A 27,669-nucleotide genomic window follows, 5' to 3' on the forward strand; every position below is an offset into this window, starting at 1 on the left:
CTTTTTCTCGATATACTGTTAAGATGTTTGACAATTTAGATGCTTGGTGTGGTCCGTAGAAGTTTACCTTTGCATTATGTAAGAAATTAAAACGCAATTGGAGGAGAATTGATTCTTTTTTCAAAGCCATAGTTGTTGAGTACAAAATACTGAACCACGGCTTAAAAACTGCGCTGTGTGGATATTGCTGGTGTCTGTTTTGTTCAACTGGAGCTGCTCAAAACAAGTCCAGATCGCGGGTCCTCCTCCCACCCTGCATTGAGTTTATATTTTGCTACTTTCCAAAAGTTGCCCACATGGTGCCACTGCCACCTGAAATACCAGTTTTACTTCTTCGTTCTCTTACGGCTTGGTTTCACTGGCGCTCCCAGAGCTCTGCTTTTTAAGCAGATGCTGTCACTCTCCACGTGGAAGACTTCCTTCTCCTCCGGCCAATGAAGAAACTCTCTCGGCAGCACTCCACCAATTTACAACCACTCTAATGCCCACTTTAATACACTTGTGAGTTCCTTTGATCCTTCAAAGCCCCATGTTTTCCATTAAAATTCTTATTAAATGGAGGCAATTTTTACTATTTTAAATCGTTATGTCTGTGTGTTCTGCTTGTTCCAGTTCCACGCCATTATCTTGTAGGGTATTTGATTGGAAAATGTCCTTGCAATCAAATATTGCACAGTTTTTTTGTTTCATTTACAGTGTTTTGGACATACTCAGCAATATAAGTAGTTGTTAAAAGAACATACGAAGAAAACTATCACGTTCCAGTTAAGAACGTGGACTCTAAAGTTTTTCTGCTTTGAGTTAATTTGCCCACAATTGCAAATGTGTTCTTATATAGAGAGATTTGGACACCAATGTTCCCTTTGTAAATACTTTAAAAACATTGCTCGGCGTAGAGGAAATTAAAACTAAACATTGCATAACGCGATGGCTATTTCAGTCCTTCGGTGGGCCACGTTGATGCTTTGAGCTCAGCTTTAATCAGACGACGGCAAGAGGAGGCTTTTGTTGCAAGCCTTCCGAAAATGAGGAATTTCCTGTGTGTGTGTGTTTTTTTTTTGCTAAAAATGACTCGACTGAAGGCGAAAAAGTGAGAAGCCATTTTCAGAAACAAATTAGTTGAAGCCATTCCACTAGATGGCAGCACAGATATCAAAACCCATTATGATCTTTTTTTGGTTTTAATGAGTCCTTGCTCACGAGCAATGCAAGAGAGCCTTTTTTCAAGCAGTTGTTTTGACTTGTCACAGCAGATAAAGTATAAATACATCAATCATGGCTGCATTCCCTGAAAACAGGTCATTTTGAGACACTTAAATCACCTGGGCCCAAGTTTGTTCAGGAGTCTATGTGAAAACCAGCTTTATTTGTCACTTATGTTTGCGCATAAAAAGGAATCTGGCAGAGAATTCTGATATTGGGAATGCACAGATGTGGATTGGCTTAGGAGGGCCCTTAGCAACAGGAGTTCAATGTTTACATTTAAATAGGACTCATAACGCGGTGCCACAGCACAATGAAAAATGACCACAAGTGGAGGAAAGAATTTTGCAAAAGGAAGAAAAGCAGATGGCAACATAAATCGATCGCAAAGGGGGTTGTGGCTCTGCAAAATACTAGCAATTTAGGTGTTTATTTCTTCAAACATATGATCGTCATTATGAGCAGCACAAAGGGACGCTAAATCAGTTTTCAAAAACACAAAGAATTACTTCAGGGACAGAAAATGACAACAAAGAAATGGAACACAGAACTGCATTGTGTGGAAATGCAGTATTGTAGAAAAAAAAAAAAACATTCATACTCCTTGAACCTTTTCACATGCAGTCACGTTGCGACAATAAATATGTATGTAGTAGATGAACACACACAACTGCATAATTGTGAAGTGAATGATGATAATGAATAGGTTTCTATGTTCTGACAAATAAAAATCTAGCAAGTGCTGTGCGCATTTGTGGTCGACCCCCCTTTATCCTTGAACAAGACCCGGCTCAACCAGGATCCTTTAGAGGTCGTCTAATTAAGAAATAGAGTCCATGTGAATGTAAATATCCAGTATAAATCCAGCTGTTCTGTGAAGGCCTCAAAGCTTTGTTAGAGAACATCAGTGAGCACCATGAAGAGCACCATGAAGACCGAGGAACACTGCAGACTGGTATGGGAGGAAGTTGCGGTGAAGTTTAAAGGAGAGTGAGGATACAGAACGTTATCACAAAGCGCTGCTACTGCAAATGAAATGGCCAACCACCCAATCTATTAGGTCAGGCAGGAAGAGAAGGCTCTAGAAAATGAAAATGTTGCTTCGCTGAACTTCCCTCTTAGTCAAGATGATTTAACTACTCCTGTTTTTGGCTGTTCAGACTAATTAGCTCACAGATAATTTGATTAATATTTCCCTGTCTAATACCGTAGCTGATTCAATTCAATTCAATTTGATTTTATTTATATAGCGCCAATTCATGAAACATGTCATCTCAAGGCACTTTACAAAATCAAGTTCAATCATATTATACAGATTGGGTCAGATTATACAGATTGGTCAAAAATGTCCTATATAAGGAAACCAGTTGATTGCTTCAAAGTCCCGACAAGCAGCATTCACTCCTGAAGAAGCGTAGAGCCACAGGGAGAGTCGTCTGCATTGTTGATGGCTTTGCAGCAATCCGTCATACTGAGCAAGCATGAAGCGACAGTGGAAAGAAAAACTCCCCATTAACGGGAAGGAAAAACCTCCAGCAGAACCGGGCTCAGTATGAACGGTCATCTGCCTCGACCGACTGGGGGTTACAGAAGACAGAGCAGCTGATGTCAAATAATTTTGGAGAGACTTCGACGGCAGCCCAAATACCACCTGTGCTGCCTGTAACGCAGTTGAAAAACCATAGGTTTAGATCGAAGCATATGCGTACTGGAATGGTCTAGTCAAAGTTCAGGCTTAAATACCAATGGGAATCTGTGGCAAGACTTGAAGACTGAACCGGATCTCCATCAAGTTTGACCGCGCTGGAGTTAAACTTGGCAAAAACGTCAATATGTGGATGTGCAAAGCTGCCAGAGAGAAACTCCAAAAGATCTGCAGCTGTACGTGCAGCAAAATGTGGTTCTAAGAATCATTGAATCATAAGGGGGAAGGGGGGGCTGTATACATATGCATGACACACATTTCAGATTGTAAAAAGAACAATAAAGTCCTCCCACTTCACAAATATATGCTTTGTCCTGTTTTGTCACAAGACATTCCAGTAACATCGATAGGAAATTGTGGTTGTAAAAAATGTGATAAAAGTTCAGGGGATGTGAAAAAGTTTGCGAGGTGTACTTAACACCCATTCACATTTATCGATCATACGCTGGCAGCTTGTTTATGCCGGATATTTTCGCTCCTAGCCTTGAGTAAGAAAACCCTGATGTAGCCAGCGGGAGATAAATGTGTGTCTTGAAAGATTATTTCTCCTAAAAAAAAAAAAGAAAAAACACTTTGGCTGCCGCAGGAGGGCATGCATTTTACATTTCTGACTGGAGCTCCAGCAGTTTGCCGGCACACGGAGGAAAACCGCCTGCTGGCAGCAGAAGCCGACCGAGGAGAGGAATAGTGAGAGCTCCACCTACAGAGAAACTAGCAGAAAAATGACTTCTCGTGAACTCTGACTGGCAGGTAATAACTTGGTAGAGAGCGGCACGAAGAATAAATAAGGGCTTAATGCCAGATATGTCAGAGATGGCATAATAAATCAAACGCTTTTAAATATCTGGAGAAACCCCCACATTGATTAAATTTCCCATCTTTCTCTGTCCTCTTTTTTTTCTTCCTCCTGTGTCCTTTTATGAAGAGAAATGAGGAATCCAGGCGGATGGAGACAGAAGCCCCTGAGCGTGGCCTGTCAGCTTCAGGTCAGTGATCTTATTTGGCCCCTGTGTGGAGGGACAATTGCTTTTGGCTCGGTCGAGGACGGCCATCAGAATTTAGGGGACAGGATGCTGCTGAGACACCCCGAGAGCCAATCAGAAAGAGCATCGATCAGTCTCTCTTAATCTCACAGCTGGTGAGCACATCCCCACTCCAATCTAAATCTCAGCAGCTCAGAGTGACCGACTTGATGATTGGCCGGACTTCCAGAGACGCAAACCTCCGTGGAGAAGGAACCACGCTAGGGCAGGGGCCATTGCAACGTCAGGTGGCGCTTCCTTCACTTCTCATCAGTTCTGGCTGCTGAGTTAGCTGCAATAATCAGCATTAGTTAGAATAGAGACTGACAAGCTGGTTTAGTTTAAAGAAGATGGATTTTTTTTAAGTGGAAGTGTGAAGCACTTCCACTTTGTATCTACTATAAATCAAACAGGTGGATTTATCCAAAATGAAGCGCTCGATCCATTTCCTACGGTGGAATGCAGGAAGCTATGGGGGAAAGTCTTTCTGCTTGTGTGCTTTGTGCCATACTGCATGAGTATATGAGGATTCATCACTGAACTATGTATCAAGCTTTTAAACTATTGCACAAACTAGGGTTATGTTTTGTAGAAACAATACACTCACACCTTTGGAAAAGTTAAGCCTCCAATTGCCTCCCAAAAGAATAATCTAATCTTTTCCAAATGTTGAATTTTTCATGGTCTGCTTGTCCTGATTTCTTCGAAGACACTACAGTCTCATATTGTCGAGACCCTTTTAATGAAGTCTGCTGCCATGCCAGTGCTGCCATTACTCTGCAGACCATTTGATGCGACATTGGATGAATGCCCTCATCATCTCAGCAGGGTATGGAGGATGTCAGTCATCTTTTAGCAGACTAATGGCGTCATAATGTATTTGCAACCTGGATCTAATTTATGGTGATAAGTAAAAAATTCTAAACTTTTTCACATTGTGTCATATTAGACCCACAAGCCTCTCTCTTTTAAATCACCTGAAGAACCCCTTTCAAGAGGCCATTTCCAAGGTCTGAATTTTAGTTTGAGCTGTGCTAAATGTTTCTCCTTTTATTTTCTGACTAATTTCATTTATTTCTGTACCTAACTTATCTGGTTGTCTCTTAGTACTTTTATATTCAACTATTTGAGCTTCTGCCGATGTCTTGCATTATGTGCAACTTTATTACATTATTGAAATATGCCATAGAAATAAAGTGGGACTTTACTTTGTGACTCGACTTAAAAGGGCAACACAGAGCAGTGGATGATTGTAAAGTGGAGGGAAAAGGATAGATGTTTTTTTTTTTTTTTTTTTTTTTACATATACATATCAGGAAAGGGTGACCTTTGTTAACCTACAACTTTGCCATGCTTTGCTGTATCTGTTGAATCCAGCAGCATGGTGCCATCCCCACAGCATCATGCTTGCTTCTGCTGGGTTTTTCAAACAGGATGCTTGCCCACTGTCAGACCATTTGCCTCAACGTCTTTTAAAGGGGACATCTCATTCTTTTTAATGCCTTCCTTTTCACATTGAAATCATTCAGCTGTGCTCTATGTAAAGTGGAAGAGCAACGCTTTGGTCTGAATTCCTTCTTCCTTCCCCCACGTTCCCCCTTTTCACCCCTGTTCTGCGCTGCGCCTGAGAGCAACCTGTTTTGGTGCTGTCTCTTGAAATGCAAATAAAGGGGCTTCACACACTTCCTCCTTCTGGTCACAGAGCGCTCCACTCCACCCCGTTCGGCCATTTTTGTAGTCTGCTGGGGAACGGTGTAATAATTTATCTGGGTAAATACATCTAACATTTTCACGTATCCACTTGTTGCTTCTGCATCCTTCAGCTTGGACTACAAAATTGCTGCAACCGTCATACAAATGGGGGATTCACAGAATTGTTAAGCTGGGGATACATGACCTTGCTTTGCGGCTCCTCAGCAAATACTGAGGTAATAGTTAGAGAAATGTAATAGAGAATAGCGGAAACTGAACGGTTTGAAAAATATGGGCCAAATGGAACACAAAGATATCTGTGCAGTACCTGGAAAGACTAGATTCAGATTTACTGCGCTCTTAGAGACTCCAAACGCACAACAAAATGTATTATAGGGCTAAAAAAGTGGATTTTTGCATATGACCCCTTTAATGCAGCTGAGGTGCCTATTAATGCACGTTCAGCACATACCAACGATCATAGTGGAAGCACTCTGTTACAGTCCAGTGGTCGGAGCGTGAATGGCTTTGTAATCTTACTGTATTAAACCGCAGTTGCAATCCTGTGATGATGGAGCGGAATCTACTGTATAGAAACTTAGAAGTCCTGATCAGTATGGCCACTTACGGCTAATGTCGCTAACCTGAATCATACCTAAATTTTATATCTATATCAAGGCTTATTTTTAAATTAACAATCTCTGTTTATGTTAGCATCTGCCACACAACAAAAACACTTTGTTTTTAAGGTTTTTAAGACTTGCAGTGCTAGTTTTCTTCCACACATAGAGATTTGCATGTAGGAAAAAAAAATAAACCTCGACAAGATCATGGTTCTCCTGTCATATAGACAGGTTCTGTGTGTGAGTGTGAGTGTGAGTGTGTGTGTGTGTGTGTGTGTGTGTGTGCTTTCTTGTACTTGCAGCTGAGCGAGAGCATTATTTTCTAATTTTACTAGTAAAGTGAGGACTTTGATTTAAGGTTAGAACCTTTTTTTTGGTCCTCACTTTCCTTCTCGGCTTGGGGTTAGGTTTAGCATTAAGGTGTCAATTAGTTTCCGATTAGGGTTAGGATTAGTTATAAACCCGTAAAGAAGAAAGGCTTGAAGACAGGAGTCTATGGAAGTCAAGGCATGGTCCTTGTTTTAAAGAAGTCTGTCTGTGCGTGCGTGCTTCACCTCTTCCATGAAAGGGTGTGACCTGCAGGTGACTCTGCACAGCTGCAGCCCATCAAGGCCAATCAGGAGGAGCTGATAGGAGGATCCCCTGAGGCAGATGCCAGATCGTTCCTACTCACAAAGTGGTAATCAGGTCTCCTATCTTTGCCTGTGATCTTCCTATGTCCTTTCCCCTTACCTCTATGTGTTCTCCTTTGCAGATATGCTTGTCTCCAGTGCATAGTTCTGTCCAGGACCTCAGTCCACTGACTCATATGTCCTCTGAGTTGTTGTTTTGTCTCCTTCTGGAAATCCCTCCAATAATCGATAATAATCTCCCGAAACTCTTTCGCTCTCTGGGAACACTTATACCTCTCTTCCTTGTTGCCTTCCTGGGTCTATTTCCAGAGCCCCAAAGGAACATTTACCCACCTGTTAGTCTCAATAAACAATTTAAACCCCACTCGGTTGTCTGTAGTTTTTGCCTGCACAGGGGTCCTTCCTGAATGCCAATAAAACACTGCCACATGTTTCCTTCGTCCCTTAACCCCCTTGGGACAAACTGGAAATGAGAAATACGTTACATTGCGGCAAATAGTTTTCCTCTAAACAGGTTCTCCACCTGAGCTGTGGCTCTCTGCATCTCCTCCAGAGTTACCATGGGCCTCGTGGCTGCTTCTCTGATTAATGCTGTCTTTGCCAGCTTAGGTGAATGGCCATGACTCGGCATGTTTACTGTGGTGCCTATACTCTTTCCATTTTTCAAAGATCAATAAAACGTTGCTCTGGGAAACAATTTTCTAACAGCCCTGCTTAAATTTTTTCAAAAACCTTGTCTGGATGTGGTGATGCTGTTCATTTGCCAAAGTTCTCTAGCAGACCTTTGAGGCCTCCACAGAAAAACTGGATTTATGCCTAATTTAAAAGACACGCAGGCGGACACTATTAACTAATTATGTGACAACTGCAGATGGTTGTTTGCACAGGTTTTTAATAAAGGGGGTATCAAAGTGAATGAGGCAGAATTCATATGCACGCCACACTTTTCAGATTTTAATTTGTAAATAATTGTATTAACTAGGTACGTTTTTTTCTTCCACTTCACAGTTTTGTTCTACTCTAAGTTGGTCTGTCAAAAAAAAAAAAAAATCATATTAACATACAGTCAAATTTGTTATTACACAGTGGCAAAACGTGAGTATGAACACATTTGCAATCAACTGCAAAACAGTTTTCCTCACATGGGCTCTAAGATATGCCCAAAATAATTTCCTAAAGTCTCCTACGGTGGAACATCTTGGGAGGGCTATTTTTTTTTTTTTGGTATTTTCTCCTTTAAATGAAACCGTTAATCATCAGAAATGTGCTGCGCTCATGGCGATGTGTCAGACAAACAGCCCTTTTTTTTTTTTTTTTTTTACGAAACATGCCTAAATTTGTCTCTGTGCCCTTTTCGCACAGAAGACGTGATGGTAAGCTGCAGCAGATGGTCACACAGGCTTCCTATTTCCACAGACTGCTAATTAGAGCTCTAACCACAGCTCACCTTTACTGTCATCCACAGACTGCTTTTAGTGCAATTAGTCTAATGGGATCCGGGCCCATGAATAGTCTGTAATGTTTAGTCTAAGCCGTCCTTTTGCAATGGAGTGACTCTATGCCAAAATGGACGATAAAAGAGGTCTAATGCGCTGCACATCTATTTCTTACCATGGCTGACGGAAGACAAGACCACAACCACGGTTACCTACAGAACATATTTAATTAGATGCATTAATAATTGAACTAATTAGCTCCCATGTGTCTCGCAAATGAAGAGAGAACTTAGAGCTCCACTTGCACTTCATCAGCCGATTAATTAGCGAGTTGATCGTTAGCTGTCTTGACGGCCTATATGCCATCAGATGGGAGGGCGGATAATGAGGAATAGTTGGTCGATGGTGCTGGTTAATTAGTATGACCTGATCCAGGGGCCATGTTAGAACAGTTGTTTATGCCGCAGCACCTAATGAGAAGGATTTAGGGCCGGATGATCTATTAGGGAAGCAGGCTACAGTGTTGTTTATGGATTGCGGGGAGGATCGGCTTTGGGGGTAGAAAGAAAAAAAAAAAAACTGCACGGAAAAATCCCCGTTATGTCCCAGTAATCTATCAGCAGGAAGGAATAATATGTCTGCGGCGTTCGGCATTAACTAAACCTAATGCTCTACTCCCTGTGGTATTTCTATTTATAAATCTGCAATAAAATGGCTTAAACGGGCCGGGGATTTGATTTCCAAGGCTGTAACAACACTTCAGCTGAGGTGCCTGTGTATTTTTATCTGACTGCTTCCACGACGACGAGACTCTGGGAGGTCTGGCAACAAAAACAATCCTCACTGCTATTGCATGTCCTTTTTCCAGCCATTAATGATATAACACGGTGGCTTTTTAAGGTACGTCCCATTGGGTGTGGTTTCTGACATCTTTGGAAAGCAGACTGTTGACTACCAGGGAGGCCAGGAAGGGGGGTCCGGGGATGGAGGGGGGGGGGGGGGGGGGTATAAATGTGCCGACCACCCTAATGGCCTTTGCAGTCAGCCTGTCCAAGATGCACTGTATATCTTTAAATAAAAATAAACACAATATAGATGAGTTCTTTTTATTCTTTCTTTCTCTTTCTCTCTCTCTCTCGACCCTATCCTTTGGAGTTTTGCGATTTTTCGGAGCTTTTCATGATCTGACGGTGTAAATTTGTTCCGGGGCTACTCCTCGTTAGTTTGGGATCTGTCCAAAATGTTTGATGGTTGTGAAGAACCTTGTGTCACAGTATATTGACGGCGTTTAATTTTTTTAGAAAATGGACTTAAATCCCTTGACTGGTGGGTTTGTCTAAGGTCATTGGTAATGTCTTTCTTCCTTAACGTGACACCTACACCAACAAATGGCCAGAACATTTTATCAGTGGTCATACTTGCAGATGATCAACAATGAGATCAGTACATTTTGTTACTAGCTACCGTCCCAAAGCCCATCAAAACAGCAAGTGTGTACTTGTATTTTCTCCACACAACATTTCCATTTTACCTTTTATTCCTCTCTTATAAATAATGACAGAGGTCAGGATTGAAGATTATTTTTTACCTGGTATTATGACTTGCATAATGGATTCATCTGAGCCCATTTTGGTAAAGTTTTTATACAATTCTGCAATATTTTTTTGAAACCAAGCTGTCATTTATACTGAGCTGACTAAACTCTCTATTTTACAGTAGATGACTTATACTGGTTGTTGGGAAGCAATGTACATATAGGAAGTTTTTCAACCGCTTTTTAAAACAGCAGCACAACAGAACTAGGACTTTTTTTAAAATGTTGTTTTTCATACAAACCAGTTTACTAGTTTGAGCATTTGGTGTAACTATGTATTGTATTTTAACACAGAAGTTGACATTCTTAAGTGGCAACGAGTACAAGAGGGGTCCCTGAAGTAAGTCAGACATTTTCAGCAACAATTTGCATGTCTACTTTTTTTTTTTTTTATCTAATTGAACTTGTGCTTCTTCCCACCGATATAGAACAACAAACATTACTGTTTGGATAATTGGTCTCTCTAAATTGGCATTGGGTATGAGTTGTGTGGGCATGATTGTGTCTCTGTGATGGACTGGCAAACCTGGGTATACCCTGCCTCTTGGCCCATAGATAGATATAGATGGATGGATCTCATAAATCGTTCACACATACAATGGCCGATTATACAACTTCTATTACCGGACATGGTAATAGAGTATTTAAAAAGCAGAAAACGTTTAAAAGTGCATGATAATTAGCTAGTGTTGCAAACAGCAGTTAGCTCACTGTCGTTTACCACAGCGGTCGATTCGTTTGCTTTTCTTTGAAAATATTTTACATCAATTTAAGGCCAACTTTTTATTTTCAAGACTGTAACAGCCCACATATCACCAGTGGTAGCTAGCTACCTGCAACAGTTTGTGGACCTTCTCCTTATAAACTAGGCTACTAGCTTCCAAAATGTAGTTTTAGCATCTCTATAAGAAAACTTAAAAAGAAACCCAAAAAATGTCAGCCTGTTCTTTGTGTTTTAGTGCTTTATTCCCTACCCATTAAAAAATACTCTTGTTTTAATAAAACTAAGAAACGAGTGAGTCGTGTGGGCACGCGCGCATGGAAGACGCGCGCGCAGCGGCCGCGCGCATCTCTGGCGCCTCGTGCTGAAAAGCCCCCAGCTTGGACTACAGGGCAGCCCGGAGATAATTGGTGTCCTTGGAGTAGAATAAAGCTCATTCTAAAACACCTCAGGCCCGGGCTGTCCCGGTGTGGGTGACTGGGTATTGAATAATTGATTCCAAGAGGGAGGGGCGGTTCCTATCAGATCTAAGCATAATGACTTTATATAATTAGCACACAGGAGCTGGAAAAAAAAAAGAGGAAGAAAAAAAAAAAACATTTGACAGTGGAAGTTTTTTTCCCCCTTTCTTCTTTTGCAGCGAGAGAGAGAGCGAGCGAGAGAGAGAGAGAGAGAGAGAGAGAGAGAGAGAGAGAGAGAGAGCGGTGCAGAGCAGAGCAGAGGCTGGGTCTGTGCAGAAGGGCTCACAGCGCTGAAGGGGACGGACAGCCGCCGTCCGTGCAGATCCAGACATACTTAAGCCCTGACATCAGCCAAGACACGCTCTCGATTCGAGGTCATCTCCCCCCGCAGAAGAGGTGACACTCGGGAACGTCATCTGTCATCCATCCACGGGCTCTTTTTTATTGGTCACAGTGAAGATCGGCCGTTTCTCTCTCTCTCTCCCTTTGCCTTTCTCCGGGGGACAATGAGGAGCAGAGCCGAAGTTTGAGCGACTCCAGGCTGATCGCGGTCATTTACATTCCGCTCCGAGGCTGTCTGTGTTGGTTATCGCTGTTATTTAGCAGGCGGGAGGAGGAGGAGGAGGAGGAGGAGGAGGAGAAGAAGAAGAAGAAGTGCTGGTAGTTCTTCGGTTCTTGTTGGACTGTAGCCTTTTCTCCCTGAAGGATGGTGCTGGACAAGGAGGAGAGTGAGTATAGTGGGATGCGTTCTTTTTGAACTGGGATGTGCTGCATGTGGATTTCAAGTGGAGTAACTGGATACTCTGGGGGTAGGCCAGTGGAAATGCAGTTTATCTGCTGAGATCTTCATGTTTTGTATATCTAAAAAAGCTCTTAGGCTATTTGTTGGCACAACTCTTCACTCGTACTTTTTTTTTAAAGAATTGTGCTGGACAGCATGTGATGTGCAGTTGAATTTTCTGTTGTGTGTAATGAATTACTAAATATAAGAAAGCAATGAAAGGCTGACTCAGAATAAACAGGTGTGCCTGCAACGCCTCAACACTTTGTCCTCAGCAGTGCACTTCTGTATAGTGTTGGGTTTTTCCGGCTGAAGACGGATGAAAAGTGTAATAAGAAGTGGATGGCGGCCAATCTATCAGCTTTGCACATGTAGAAGCTGACACATTCACCTGTTCTTCTTTGGAAACTAGCTAAAACTTCGTCAGGTTGGCTGGACGGCGTCTGCAAACATCACTTTTCAAGTCTTGCTACGATTTCCTAATTAGATTTCGGCCTGGGCTTTGACTAGGCCATTCTATCAGGTGAATATGCCTTGATCCAAAGCTGTAGCTGTGGCTGTAAGTACACAAGTGTTATCCTGCAGAAAGTGGAAGTAAAGTCTCAGGTCTATTACAGCCTCTATCAGGTTTTCTTCCAGGTTTCCTGCTAAAGAAAAGCCTCCCCCCGCCCAGCATGAGGCTGCCACCTCCATGACGGCCATGGGCACGGTGTGTTCAGGGTGGTGGGCTGCGCTTTGCATCAAGTGTCTCTTCCAACTCCTTTATAAAGGCTGGATTTGTGGAGAGCACAACCAAGAGCTGCCCTACCGACTGATTCTTCCGCTTAAGTTGTTGATCTCTCCAGTTTCTTCAGAGTTACCACCTGGGTGGCTCCCTAAATGCACTCCTTGACCCACCAGGTAGTTTAGTTCATGTCTTTGCAGTCTTGACGTTGTGCCACCGTCTCTCAGTTTTCAGATGATGGATTTCACATTTTTCTCTGGGATGTTCCAAACTTGAGACATTGTTTTACAACCTAACCCTTCTTGAAACTACTTCAGAACTTCATCTCTGGGCCGTTGCGACGCTCTCTGCTAACGTTTTCTAATAAACCTCTGAGGCCTTGGCAAAACAGCAGGACTTGGACCGATGTTAGATTACACACACGAGAACTTCTCAAGGCAGCTGCTCCCCAGTTTATTGAGGGGTATCAAAGCAAAGGGGGCTCTGAACTCATATGCATGCCATGTCTTTCTGATTTTCATGTGTTTAAAAGGAAACGACGTGCCACCTCGTGTTGGTCTGTCACATAAAACCCAGACCAAATAGTTTTAAGCTTGGCAAAATGTGAACAAACTGCAAGGGATACAAATGTTTCATCAAATCCCGACGCTAAAAAGTTTAAATGAAACTTTTTTTTTTGATGCAGCAAATGCTTTAAAACAACATTTGCAAAATGGAAAAACAGGTGTCTCACCAGGGTTCACGTGACGCCTAAACTGGGAAATGCTGCAACTGAGCTTACCGATGTTCATTACCAAAAGGTTCAAAACCAGGGACTTTGGAAAAGTCTCATTTTGGTCATTCTTTTTGTTTCATTTCAGGTGTTTCTGTCGTTCCCCTCCAGTCCAGAGAGAAGCCGAGAGGCTGCGCCGGCTGCAACAGGAAGATCCGGGACCGCTTCATGCTGCAGGCGTTGGACAGGTTCTGGCACGAGGACTGTCTGAAGTGCGCCTGCTGCGACTGCCGCCTGGGCCGGGTGGGCTCCACCCTGTACACCCGGGCGAACCTCATCCTCTGCCGCAGAGACTACCTGAGGTATGGCTTCCACGTGTGAGAACAAATCGACTGACTGCACCATCCGCTTTATGCTTAAATCATTCCTGAAAGCACTGTCAGCTAAAGCCCTGAATGAGATTAAGTCTAGATTCTGCTACAAAGATTTGCCGATTAACGCTCCAAATATTGACCAATCATTTATCCGCCGGTCTTAATGAATCAGCGACGTTATTTTTTTTGTGGTCCCCCCCCCTTGTGATTCTTTGCCGTGGCGTTGCGCGGATCGTACGGCAACAATTTTACATTCTTCAACACATAAACTAGCTTTAGGGTTCAGGGCTGTGGGAGAACTGACACCATGCAGCAGTCAGCAGCAGGCTTACGCCGTTGGAAGAATGAATGCAGGAACAGAAGAGACAAGCTGCTGACCTTTTAGTATGATTTGAGTCATTGTCAGGAAATGTAGAGTGAAGCCAGAACTGTGGGGTCGGTGCTTTTTCCTAGACTCACCCTTGTTTTTAAAACGAGTTATGAAAGCTTTCATCTGCTTGATATTTTTTGCAGACAATGAAAGAAAAAGAAAAAGGGGTGTTTAGATAAGATGTTGTGGGGTTCTTTGTAAAATATGAGGGGAGAAAAAGAACTTTCTTCCAAAAAGGATAAGTAATGAGACGCGCGTCGACCCGTCGTCTTCCGCTTATCCGAGATCGGGTCCAGGATCCTGAGGTGTTCCCAGGCCAGACAGGATATATAGTCTTCCCCAGGGTCTCCTCCCAGTGGGACACATCCGATGCCCAAACCATCTCAACTGGCTCCTATCGATGTGGAGAAGCAGTGGCTCTACTTTTCCCCCTTTTTTTAATATTCTTTTTATGGGTTTTTACAACACTATTGGCTCTTTTTTCTCAAAGCAGGCGGACAGGAAAGGGAGTTTGAGGGAGGGGGTAAGACATGCTGTAAAGAACCTCAGGACTAAGGCCTCCGTACGTGGGTCATGCTCACCACCCCTGCGCCATCGGAGCACGCCCTGCAGCGGCTCTCCTTTGAGCTTCTCGCCCTGTCTCAAAGGGTGACGAACCGAAGGAAGCTCGGTTCGTCCGCTTGTATCCAGGATCTCGTTCTTTCGTCTTGATCCATTCCTCAATGTAGAACGAGAGCTTTGCTTTGTGGCTCAGCTCTTTCTTCACTACAATGGACCAGAGAAGCACCCGCATCACTGCAGATGAAACCCCTATTGGAGTGAGAGATAAGAGGCCCATGGACCTCTTTGTTATGCTGCCTAAGGTCAGCCACTTCTTGTCTGTATTTAGTACAGAGACACGTGTTGAAGATTTGACTTTTTATGGCCAAATTTAGCCTAAATGAACATATTGAAAGTGAGACTTGGCTAGTCGATTTGGTAAACCTTTAACACATTTTAACTACATTAAGACACCGTCAGATGTCTTCGTGGGAGCGAGTGAAGCGTGGAGCAAAAACATTAAAGAACACAAAAAGCAAATCTGTGTAGGTTTCAGAGAATGTATGCGTTCAAGGTTCACGTTTTGGTAGCTATTGTAGTCTTGGAGGTTTTAGTTTTGGCTAACTTTAAACAGTACTAAGCTAACTTGGTTATATATTTAATGTTTTTACAAAGTAGAATGTGATTAACTGAGTGAAGCTAAACCCTTGCAGTTTATTTTTTTCCTTTCAGACAATAAAAGAAAAGAAAACCTAGAACTATTAAATTAAAATTGTGGCATCTCCTTTAGCATGTCAGTGGAAAGCTCTAAAAAAAAAATACTTTTTAGCTTTCTTGCCAAAAATATATAAGTATATAGGAGCTTTTTAGCATAGCATGGAACGACGATAGTAACAGTAGAAACTACGATAAATACTTCGTTTGGAAATTTTCAGGGAAATTCTGGACTTGTAAGTTACTTAACAAATAAGGCCAGTTTAATGCAGAAATCCCCCACGTTGAGAGAGGGGGTTTCGTAACAGAGGTTTCGTTTTTATTTAGCTAGCTGTGTCAGGCCTACGCTTTCTATCTTTGACCAAGTTTATGACCAAAAGATAATTTGCGTAGCCTACTCTCTCTGACTGAGCTGTGCTAAGCTAAGAATCTTCTGGCTATAGGTTTTTTGTTTTTACAAGATTTGTCAAATACCTGACTAGCAAACCGAATGAATGTCAGAAATTCATTTGAAGAGTTGTTGTGCGTAATGAACAAGTAACAACTCGATTAAAAAAGAAAAACACTCTATATTTTCTCTAATACACTCAGATATATACATAGCCTTACATCCCTGTAACTCTTAAACGGCGGTGCTGATGGCTCTACAATGTGTTTAACTTGAAAAGGCCAAGGCTTATTAACTTCTAAGTGCTGATGATGATTGCTTGCACATGGTAGTTTCCATTCACCACCATTTCTCTGACAGGACTGATTGGATTGACCAATGGTCAAAACAATGGGAAAGTTAAAGGAACTCGGTGAAAGTCTAAGAAGGACCACTGTAGACTGAGACAAGCTGAGAAAGTTTGTTTATTCCTGTTTTAAAAAAACAACAAGCGGTTTTGTTTAAGTCGCCACAATGCCAAGAACTGAAAAAAAATACAAAATGTCCTCCTCAAATGTAAGAATAATTGTTATGGATGTCCAGGAACTAAGAAAAGCTCCAACTTCCCATGAAGGGAAACTTTCTTGAACACCAGTGGCACTAGCCTCTTTCACCGAGCAGCTCTGTTAAACTGAGCTCCTCTCCAGATTGTTTCCGGCTGGTCATGAATCACAATCTGAGCCATCAGAATCACCAACTTGCCCGACACGGCCGTATTTGACGTGTTGGGAGTGGGAATGTGTTCAAAATCAGCTGCACGTAACCTGAGGAGGTGTGGATTGGAAATGACTTCTGCGGGACATCTTCCTGTTCAGAGGATTAGACACATCTGTGGCGTGTCTTCTGTTTTTCCTCGGGCATCCCCGCTACTTGGGCCGCGTTGGGAAAGAATGGGTGGAGCTAACATTTGTGGGCACTTCCATCTGATTGAGGTGTATTTTTCAATGGGGAACGTCGTAAAAACAAAAACCTCGTATTGGCTTCATTTAACTGCCATCTGTTTTTAGGGGAACACACTTTACGTGTTTTTAGGTGTAAACTTTGGTTGTTATGCAGAGAATAAACAGCAGCTTGGGAGGATCCACACTGGTAATTTGGGCTGATGCTAAGCCCTCGGTTTAACCTTGACCGTGCCGATAACTGATTTTGGCTTAGCTTTATATGTAAAGATATCAAATCAAGGGTCAAGCTCCAACCCTTTAAACCATCATGTTTACACTGCGGTGTCTTTTGCTGCTCAATGCTTTGCTTTGGTTGTAAAACAGCAGATAGAGCAAAGACGCACCTACAAGCTGCAGATTCGAGCTCCTCTGCAACCAGGGGCGGTTCTAGACAGGGGCCAACAGGGGCCTGTGCCCCTGTGGAACTGTTATGGCCCCTGTACTAAAAACATGATATTACATTTCTTAGGATGATAAATTCTGACAAAGATACCGTGACTGACTGGTCATTTGGATCTGTTGTATTTTTTTCGTTTATGTTTTTACCCAATAATAAAATAACAAAATAATTAAAAAATAAATATAAAAAACTAACAATAATTCAAAATTAAGCTGTTTCACGTTAAGCTCCCGCTGTATTGAGAAGAGATCAGGGATCTGCAGAGGGGGTCTTCCAGAGCCACAATTGGCTCTTTGGCTTACTTAATATATTAAATGATAAAATGTTGACCTGTTAAGTTCCCCCCCCCCCCCCCCCCCCCAATCTTTTGTTCTGTGCCCCTGTGAAAAAACACTGGCCCCACCCTGGCCCCCCCTGCTAAATTTGGTCTACAACCCTCACTGTCTGCAACCATCCTGCTGGTAACTAAAAGAATAACAGTGGTGTATTCCTTTTACGTGGCTGAGGATTTTGTCAGCTATCTTCGTAAGCGGAATGGTGATTGTATCGAAGAAGAGCAGTGTAGTGGGTTTTCTCCAAGGCTCAAACGATTCCTCAAACGATTCATCTAACTTGATTGCTAAAATTGCCCGTCGCAAATTATCTGTGTCGAAGCGCAGTTAAATACTGTTTAAGGATAAGGCGTCGCTTTAGGCTTCTGAAATGACCTCTGCAAAGCCTTATGTTTAAGCCAGGTCCATTTCAGGAAACTAGATTCCGATTAACTCACTACAAAAAGGGAACTAGAATTAAGTGAAATTTTCTTGAAATTAGTGTATTTTTCCTTGATTAGAGCGGGTAAATAAGACTATTTGCCAATGGAATAAGATTTTTGCACTTAAAATAAGAGCAATTCATGTCCATCATCTTATTTCAAGTGCAGGATATCTAATCATCTTATTTTAGGGGTAAAAATGCTCATTCAATTGGCAAATAATCTTATTTAGCTCCTCAAATCAGAGAAAAATATACTAATTTCAAGAAATTTTCACTCACTTTTAGTTCCCTTTTTGCAGTGCTCCCTCTCATCTATCAAGAAGGACGAACAGACATCCAGCCAAACACTTTGATGCCTGCATACAGCATCAAGGGGAGAAGCAACCTGCTAAGGAACAGTTAACAAAATACCAGTGGAAATGCATGCAAATACTGACACGTGTTTATATAACTTTGATTATGTGTTAAGTGGGAAAAAAATCTACAAAAATTCAATTGTATGCCCCCAGTTCCTGTTATTTATTAAATTTTTTTTTTCAAAATCTGTCAATTTTTTATGCTGTATAATCATTCAAACCCTGTTGAAGGACGGACTACGGTGGCTGAACACAACGGTACCTTTCTACCTTCCACTCTAATCTAGGATTTAAATTTTATAACATTGGCTGATCTGAAAGTTACACCCCGAATCATTTCTTGGCTATATATCAGCGACATGCGGTGTCGGGTTCAGCAGCAGCACTCCTGATTTCTCAGCCCCGATGCAGAACTCATGTGTTAGTCTCGTGTACAATCCAGCTGGATTTCGTTGGGAGCTAAGTCGCTCATTAGCCGCGCTGCACTTAGGAGACCAAAACCCCTTTTGACAGTTAAATTGGCTAGATTGCCTCCTGTTTCCCTCATCATTGCAAGGGTGCAGACCAAAAGCCTTTGAAGAGCTGGATTAAAACCATGTGATTTCTTTTAATTGGACCATTAGTGGAGAATTAGCATTGAGCTTCGTAGCCTCGTTAAGGAGAAGGAAAAAAAAACCCCACCAGGTGCTTGTGAAGGACTCACGCTCGTTAGATCAGAACATTCTGGTAATTAGGGCTTGCTTTTGTTCCCGCGTTAGTCACTCGTTTAATGACGTTTTTCATTTGTTGTCTCGGGCTGTGGGATACAAATTCTCCATTCTTTTCTCTCTCTCTCTCTCTCTGGCTCCACGGATTTTTTTTTTTTCCTCAAAATGCTTTCTCCCTAACCTCCATTTTTTAAAATGTGGCCTCTAATGGAATATGGAAATTAGCCGTGGCCACTTGTCTTCATGCGTGCTAGGCTCTGAGGGAGTCTGTTTGTTCGTTCTGTCGGAGGTGAATGAGAGGTGAGGCCAGCTGCAGTTGGCCAGAATAAGACGATTTAAAACCGTACGGATTTAGATCCCAGGTAGTTTCAGCTTTTGCTGGAAAAGAAAACGTTAGAATCTGGCGCTTTTCCACGTTACATTTAGATGTAAACCTTGACAGTTTTACACAGAGGTAATATCAGCTGATAAAGCGAAGTCATGAAAAGCTTTACCCTCAGTACTGTGAAGCCGCGTATCTGAGGGAGCGGCGCGTCGGTGAGGGTAGGAAAATAACGTTTGAGTTCTGTCTTCGCAAATTGCTGGCAGAGCAGGAACAACATTGTTAAAATATGGGAGCGTGCTCATTTGATTCCAGGCTTGCTGGCTGCTTTGCTGGGCCTTTAATCACACCATATACCCCCGCTGGAAAAAGAGTTCCCAACCGCAAGATTTCTGGCCAGCTGTTTCTGACTAAAATCAGACATAAATAAAACATGCCCACGCCGTAGTATCGCAAGGAATACCTTTCATGGTTACAGAGGAGTAAGACAGAGGCTGAAAGTAAAAGTATTTCTGCCCCCTGAACGTTGGTCACGGTGCAGCCGCAGAGATTCAGGTGGAATAGGACATGCTGTTTAAATGTCGCTTACACACAACAATGGGGAAAGTTTGGCATGTGTTTGTATTCAGACCCCCCCCCCCCCTTTTTTTTTCTGAAGGTACGCTCACACCTAACAAGCGCCGCCGGTCGCTTGACATGTTGTCTCTCACAATTCGCGTAGAGACAAAGCTGCGTCTGGATTATGGTCGCTTCCAGCGGTACGTCCGTCTGTCCAGGACCCCGTATCTCCGCTGCAGAGGCCTGTCCATCTGTCCTCAGTCAGCAAAATCCATCATCGCTCAATAGAAATATGTTGGTCTAAAAATGTAACATATAGAAAACATTGTCACGCTTAAATAAATGGACGAGGACGACCCTCGATGCAACACAGATGGACAGAAAAGTTCAGATTGTTGAACTTGAGCCAAATATTGCGTCTGTTCACAGTTTCCCTTCCAGCTATTCGCCCAATTTGCACCATTAGCATCGCTTGAAACGCGTCACTCGCATCGCCGACCGTTTTTTTTTTGCTCCTGATTGCGCCTTTCCATAGGGTAAATGTACGTGAAATCACTTGCTCTGTTAATCTTTTTGGAGTTTGGTGTGAACACACCTTCACTGGTTTGAACATTTGTAAAAAAAAAAAAAAAAAAAAAGTTCAGGGATGAGGAAGGCATTGATTAGAAAAGCGTAAAAGAGTCTGATTATAACTCTGGAGGAGCTGCAGAAGTTGACAGCTCAGGTGGGAGAATTTGTTGACTGGATTTATTGTTATTTATACACAGCACAAATCAGATGGTCAGGTGAGACTAAAACTCAACAACTTTTAACTATGTGCCAAATGCTAACACTGCATGGACAGACCCTGAACAGACAGCCCCCCATGGTGAAACATGGTAGTGGCACCATGACACTGTAGGGATGCATTTTCCGGGGAGGGCAGGAAAGCTGGTCAGAGTTGATGGGGAAAAATAGATGGAGACAGGGCAAATTTTTTAGTATAGCATGTTTCACAAACAAGACAATTCAAAGTGCTGCTCATGAACAGAACATGAGAAAAGGAATCTAACACAAGAAAGCACATTGTTGTAGAAGTATTGCTGCAAGTCAAGCTAAATTGAACTACAAACCTGATCTAATGATGTTTCAGTGAACTACAACAGCTTAAGTAGAACATTACCATTCATAGGCAACTCTAAACAAACTGGTGTTTCACCTTGATTTAAAGGAACTCAGGCTTTCAGCGCTTTTACAGTCTTCTGGGAGTTTGTTTGTTCCAGATAAGTGGAGCATAAGAACTAAATGCTGCTCCTCCAGGTCTGGTTCTGGTTCTGGGGATTAGCAGAGGAGACCTGAGCCAGAAGATCTAAGTGGTCTGGAGGGTTGGAGCAAAAAAAAAGCTGAGACAAACAAACAAATAGACAATATAAAACAGTTTCAGACTGCAGGAGGATCACCTTCCAACAGATCAAAGACCCTAAACAAAAAGCCAGAGCTGCAGCGGAATAGTTTCCATCAAAGCATGTTATGGAATGGGCCAGTCAAAACCCAGACCCCGATCCAAAGGAGAAATGGCTGACAACAGAGAGTCTTGGTTCAGTCGGACTCAGCTTGAGTTAATGCAGAGTACATTTAGGAACATGGCTCTGCAAGATACTGAGTCATGGGCCAAAATATAAGTACAAACTACTTTTGCTCATAAAATACCACTAAAGGACATTAAAAGCTGTGGTTGACAAAATCTGAACATTTTCCAGGGGTATGAATACTTTTGCTGGGCGCTGGAGCAGCGATCCGAGCAGCAAATGATGAGGTGCTAGAGTAGAACACCTACCAGCACATGTAAGTTAGCGCTACCGTTTAACAGCAATGGGAGCTTTGTCGGTGCGTTGGCAGCGCCGAAAGGTTCTCCTGAAGACAGGACGTGCAAACATGAACCACTTCTGACTTCCAGGCTCCAGAATTGTTCCGTTTTCTCTTTCATTCCGACCTGCAGTGGGACAATCTTGGAAGATGAGTGGATAATAAAGTTAATGGTTTGCAGCGTTTTTTTTTAATGACGCGGCTGCAGTTGCGTTTTATGAGAAGCTCATCCTATCATGTTCCCATAATTACAATTTGGATGTTGATTTAAATCTTTTCTCACACTTGGCCGCATATACAGATGATGTGATTAAAGGACTCTCGTGAGTAATCTGGGAGAAACGCAGATCACCGCTGTAAAGCAGTTAATGGTTATCTTGAAATGGCGGATTAGCAACATCTGTGTTGCTCCCTGAGACACACAAGCAGGCTTTTTACACTCTTCCTAGTGCCCTGCAAAAGTATTTCTACCCTTGGAAGTTTTCCATAATTTGTCGTGCTTCTGCCACAAACTTCAGTTTGAACAGGATTTGCTGTGACAAGCCAGAAAATAAGTTGTTTGCAAGATTATTAAAAATGTACTGCAGCAGAAAGTCTTTGGCTGTATATCTCTACTAGCTCTGCCCGTCTAGAAAATAAAACTATTGCTCGTTCTTCTCTGTAAGCTACCTGATGTTTATTGAGGCTGTTTGGAGAGCATCTGTCAGCGTTGAGTTCCATGTATTGCCACAAGTTTTCAGTTGAAGCTAAGTTTGGACTTTGACTAGGCCATTGTAAAATACGGCCTGTTTACTTTCTAAACATGCCTTCTGGCACGGCAGCCTTCGAAGGACCACATTGTTCATACATCACCTCAGAATGCGTTCATATAAGGATCTATTCAGGTGTGCTGAGGCAGAAAAACTGTAAGTTTCATGTCAGGATCTGCTGGATCCGCCTTTTTCTGGAGTGTTTTTTTCCAACCCCACAGCATGAGGCTTCTTTTAGATGGGAGGCGTCCCCACAGGGCTAGAAATGAAAGCAGGAGAGAAGAGCGCTGAGGAGAACTAGCCAACTAATCACTGAGGGCAGAGTTAACTGATTGTAGGGAAACACAACAGAGTAGATCTCCTGTAACAGTTAAATGGGTCCTTTCAAATCAAAGCCTTTTTCTTGTTTAGGTCACAAAAGCATAAACACTTGGGTGACTCTAAATTCTCTGCCTTTAATTTCAGACAGAAATGATCTTCTTTGGACCAGAATCTGAAAAGACACTGTTTACTTTAGTCACTCCATCTGGATGCTATTAAATTGGTCTCTGAGACAAAAAAAAGGTTATTTTTTTTACCAAGACATGTCATTTAAATCCCATATTAAACAGGTTTCCAGAGTTTCCTTTTTTCACCTCAGGAATATCGGCAAAATTAGAAATATTCTGTCCAGGAGTGATGCTGAAAAACTAGTCCATGCATTTGTTACTTCAAGGCTGGACTATTGTAATTCTTTACTATCAGGAAGTCCACAAACTGCAGTTCAAAGCCTTCAGCTGATTCAAAATGCTGCAGCAAGAGTTCTGATGAAAATCAACAAGAGGGATCATATTTCTCCAATTTTAGCTTCCCTTCATTGGCTTCCTGTTAAATCAAGAATAGAATTTAAAATTCTCCTTCTAACGTATAAAGCCCTTAATAATCAAGCTCCATCATATATCAGAGCTCTGATTACCCCGTATGTTCCTAACAGAGCACTTCGCTCTCAGACTGCAGGTCTGCTGGTGGTTCCTAGAGTCTCTAAAAGTAGAATGGGAGGCAGATCCTTTAGCTATCAGGCTCCTCTCCTGTGGAACCAACTCCCAGTTTTGGTCCGTGAGGCAGACACCCTGTCTATTTTTAAGACTAGGCTTAAAACTTTAATTTTTGATAAAGCTTATAGTGGCTTAGGTTACCCTGAGCTATCCTAGGGTCTCCTCCATCTTGGTCTTTTTGGACATGCACCAGGTTGTTTCTGGTTTGAGATTTCTTGACTTCATCACAGCGCTCTGAGCCTAAGCTTAAAAGTGTATTAACTCTGGCACAAAGCACAGGGTGGCATGAGCAGCTCCCTGCCCGTCGCTCAGCCCAATTGAGTGAAACACCGCACTCCTGTCAAGCAGCACGACACTCAATGCTGCTACCATCCTGATTATCCAAAAAAAAAAAAAAACTTTCAATTTTGATCTCATGTGACCAGAGATGAGACCAAACTGCCAAATTCTCCTTGCTTCCTTCTTGATACTTTTTGATAAAGGCCAGATTTGTGTCCTGCAAAAGTGTCTGCCCCCAAGCTGTGGATCTCTGCATCTCCTCCAGAGTTACCATGGACCTGTTGGTTGATGTGGACAGAGAGGCTTTGAAGGTTTGCAGTTATCCTACACGCTTCCCATTTTCAGATGGTGGATTGAACAGAGAGCTCTGCGAGGCGTTGAAAGCTTTCTATACTGACCATGCTTTGAACTCTGCAGCTTCCTCCTTGGCATTTCTGCCAGCTGCACCGGCTTCACTGACGTCCTCTAACGGACCTTTAAGGCCTTCGCAGAAAAGCTTTATCAACAGTGGGATTAGGTAACAGGCGGATGTTGTTCGGTTGCCTTCTAAAGACGCTCGGTCGCACTAGAGTTTATTTAGGAGAATCAAAGTAAAGGTGTACTTGCAGCTGAACGAGAACGTTTTCTGCACGTTTTACCCGTGCGGTGAGGGACTTTGATGTAAAGTGAGGACATCAAAGTCCTCGCTTCTTTGATCCTCACTTTATGGGGGCTGGGGGTTAGGTGGTTAGGTTTAAGACCGAGGTATCAATCAGGGTCAGGGTTGGGTATATACTGGTAAATGTTAGGTTTAGGGTTAGGGTCATGGTTAGGCCATACAAATGGTGAAAAATGATTAGAAGTTAAGACAAGGTCTTCACTTTCTATTTAAAACAAGGACGTGGGGGGAGGGGGGGAGAGTTACAAACGTGAAGCAAATTTAAACAAATTTTCATTTCCCTCCCATGATTGTTCGTTACGTTCCGCTCTCCTCTCCCGTTTAAACATTTTGGTTGTGACGTCAGAAACAAAGGAAAAAGTTCCAGTAGTTGGGAGCGCCTCTGCGAACCACCTTGTGTTGTGTTTTCCACCAACGCCGCGGCTCCTTGGTGAAATGCATCCACGCGCATTAAAAAGGCCTGCTTTCGGCCCTCTCTCCCTCTGCAGGCTCTTCGGGGTGACGGGGAACTGTGCCGCCTGCAGTAAGCTGATCCCTGCCTTTGAGATGGTGATGAGAGCCAGAGACAACGTCTACCATTTAGACTGCTTCGCCTGTCAGCTCTGCCGCCAGAGGTAAGATTAGGGGATAAATTAGCCAGGGAGATCAAATTCAGTCGACTTATCTGGAAGGTGCACTGGTGAGAACACTATTAGTGCAGAGTAATCAGAACTTGATTAAATCCATTCAGGGAAAAAAAAAAAAAGCAGCTTGAAGGGTTAAAGACTTTGTCTAACACTTGAATAGTTAATCAGGCCACGGTTATGCAAGATTAATTTTCTGATTATAATAGCGGTGGATGTATGCAGCGTGCAATTACGCCTGGAAAACTCCCGCGGGAACCTCGCCGCTCGTTCGAGGTCCAGCGAGAGGCGGGAGCCAGCTCATGTTTTTATTTCTCTCTCCGCAGATTCTGCGTGGGAGACAAGTTTTTCCTCAAGAACAACATGATCCTCTGCCAGCTGGACTACGAAGGAGGCCATCTTAATGGAGGCTCAGACAGACAGCCGCAATAAGAGGTAATGCTCTGATAACAGTGGAACCTAGTCCCACGCAGCTGCGCTGACAGTTCGGACCGAGCCAGGCGTGAGATATCCCCGTGGTGGATTTTCCAAGCACATCCCAAATAAGAGCACATGTGGACACGGTACTTCACACCAGCGACTGCTCTGGAAGTCCTCCTAGAGACAAAGGCCCCATTTGTGAAATAATGGTTTGGAGGCAATGGAAGATTAGAACAAATGGGATAATTGTGAACGGAAAAGATAAAGAGAAACACGCTTTTGACTTGTTTGACCAAAGGCAAACAAAAAAAACGACCCAAACAAATAAACTCCTTGGTTTTCTTTGTGTTTAGAGACCCCTTGTTGATTACTTTTCTGTTGTAGTTTTTTTTGGGTACCAGCTTTGCGCATCTAGAGACAGGACATTTTCAAAACAGCTGAAGCTCTGTTAAACTGGTAGAGCGTTGGTAAACACTCGTTTTTAAGGCTTGCCACAGATTCTTGGTGTGATTTTGAGCTAGACTTTGACTAGGCCGTTCTAAAACATGGGAATGTTGGGATCTAAACCATTTTATTATCCGGCTGTCTGTTGGGGACGTTGTAAAACCTTTGCTTCAGACTGAGATCTAAGAGGATTTTCCCTCCCAGGCTTGTCCTGGATTTAGCCCCGTCCATCTTCCCAGCAACCCCCGGCTTCCTGGTGGCTGCTGGAGGAAACAATCCCCGCAGCATGACGCTCTCGCCACCATGTTTGGCTGAAGGGTTGTTGCTGTCAGGGTTTACATGGGTTGTAAACAGGACTTCTTATGGCGCTTTGTAAAATATTTAGTTTTCTTGCTTTCTTTTGTTTGTTGTTTTTTTCACATTTCAATTATTAATGTCACTCTTCCCTGGCCTGTGAGTTTAGGTACCCGCCATGCCTTGGCATGTTTGCAGTTTTGCTGTCTTTCCTGTCCTAATATGTGTTCACTAGTGTTCAAACCCTTTTAAGGACCCTTTTTACCACTTGGATGCTGAAAGCAATCGGTTGCTCAGGATTTATTAAGGTGTATTAGAGTGTGTGTGTGTGTGTGTGTGTGTGTGTGTGTGTGTGTGTGGGGGGGGGGGGTCTAAATATGAATGTCCACCTTTCTTTTTGGGTTTTAATTTGGAAAACATTTGGAAAACTGTGTGTCCCTTTACTTCCACTCTATAATTCGGCACTCATCTGTGTTGATCTATCACGAAATGCTGACAAACTTCACAGAGTTTTATAGGAAGATTATCACTTTTCCAAGACCATCATTCGCATTTGCTGGAGGGTTACCCTTTTAAAAAAAGTTTCTTAAATAAGGTTGACTGGGGATTAAAACACATATCTGGTGCTCTAGAAAAGGCTTTTTTTTTTTCTTCTGCAAAGTGACCCGGGGGTGTTTTATATTTCCTTCTCTCACTGCAGATCTGGAGAGGGACCACGGTGGGCCAGCTGGACCATGAAACTCACAGCAGCACACTGCTCATCAGCCTCTCGCTTCAAACAGAACTCTGAAGAATGTAAAAAAAAAAAAAAAAAAAAACGAAGAAAAATCTGAGATTGGACACATTCGCAGCAGCCGATGTTTGAACTCTTTGTTACAGAGCTGCATGGTTAGCTCCCTAAAAACTGACCGTTCTGATGAGATGAGCTCGGGGTCAGCAAAACTGGAGAAACTGTGCGGAGGATGTTTCCCACGACGCTTATTATGGACGGTGAACTGGATCAGTGCTGTTTTTTTTTTTTGTTGTTGTTTTTATGAGTTCAAAATAATCTGATGCCGCAGATGGATGAGTCAGTCGGGTAAGGAATCCGTCTGTTTAGCCAAATGGAGAAGAGCTCTAAGTGCCCTCTGACTGCCACATTCTCCTGGCTGTCACTTTTGGATCGCACATGACAAGCAACATTATGATGATAATTATAGAATAAGACCTAAAAAACAAAAAACTTGATTCTAAAGATTTCAACCCCAGCCTTAATTACATTCCAGCTGTTTCCCCTGCTGTTTTTTGTTTCTGGGCTTAATAAAGTGTAATTAAATCACAGTTTGTCTGCCTTTTATTTGTGCTTATCATACACGACGTGAGGAAATTCAAAGATTACCCGCAGACGTTTTAGGATTGTTTGAAGGTGCTTAAAGCAAGAATGAAATTCTGTTGGAAAGGTCAAATAGAAAATAATTTTTGCATGGCTGTCTTCTGTTTAATTAGTGTGTATATAAAAAAAAAGCAGAACCCAAAAATGATGAATTTCCATTGCGGGATTTGACCCCACCAC

General features: G+C 42.6%; 1 protein-coding gene across 1 annotated transcript; it reads left to right on the forward strand.

Annotated features, from left to right (window-relative positions):
• The first annotated feature begins 11,343 nt into the window (after positions 1-11,343).
• LOC105926203 (rhombotin-1) lies at positions 11,344-27,332 on the forward strand. Its single transcript, XM_012862430.3, has 5 exons — positions 11,344-11,817; positions 13,455-13,668; positions 24,825-24,950; positions 25,286-25,394; positions 26,818-27,332. Exons 1-4 carry the CDS (start codon positions 11,796-11,798, stop codon positions 25,389-25,391), a joined length of 468 nt encoding a protein of 155 aa, XP_012717884.1. The 5' UTR covers positions 11,344-11,795; the 3' UTR covers positions 25,392-25,394; positions 26,818-27,332.
• Positions 27,333-27,669: the final 337 nt, after the last annotated feature.

Source organism: Fundulus heteroclitus, chromosome 2 (assembly GCF_011125445.2).
Source record: "Fundulus heteroclitus isolate FHET01 chromosome 2, MU-UCD_Fhet_4.1, whole genome shotgun sequence".
Taxonomy (NCBI): Eukaryota; Metazoa; Chordata; class Actinopteri; order Cyprinodontiformes; family Fundulidae; genus Fundulus; species Fundulus heteroclitus.

Bases quoted from the DNA above. Each gene is read 5' to 3' on its own strand.
- LOC105926203 (XM_012862430.3), top strand. From the start codon at position 11,796: ATGGTGCTGGACAAGGAGGAGA. The intron at 11,818-13,454 runs GTGAGTATAGTG...GTTTCATTTCAG, and splicing joins GGTGCTGGACAAGGAGGAGA to GTGTTTCTGTCGTTCCCCTC. The intron at 13,669-24,824 runs GTATGGCTTCCA...CTCCCTCTGCAG, and splicing joins TGCCGCAGAGACTACCTGAG to GCTCTTCGGGGTGACGGGGA.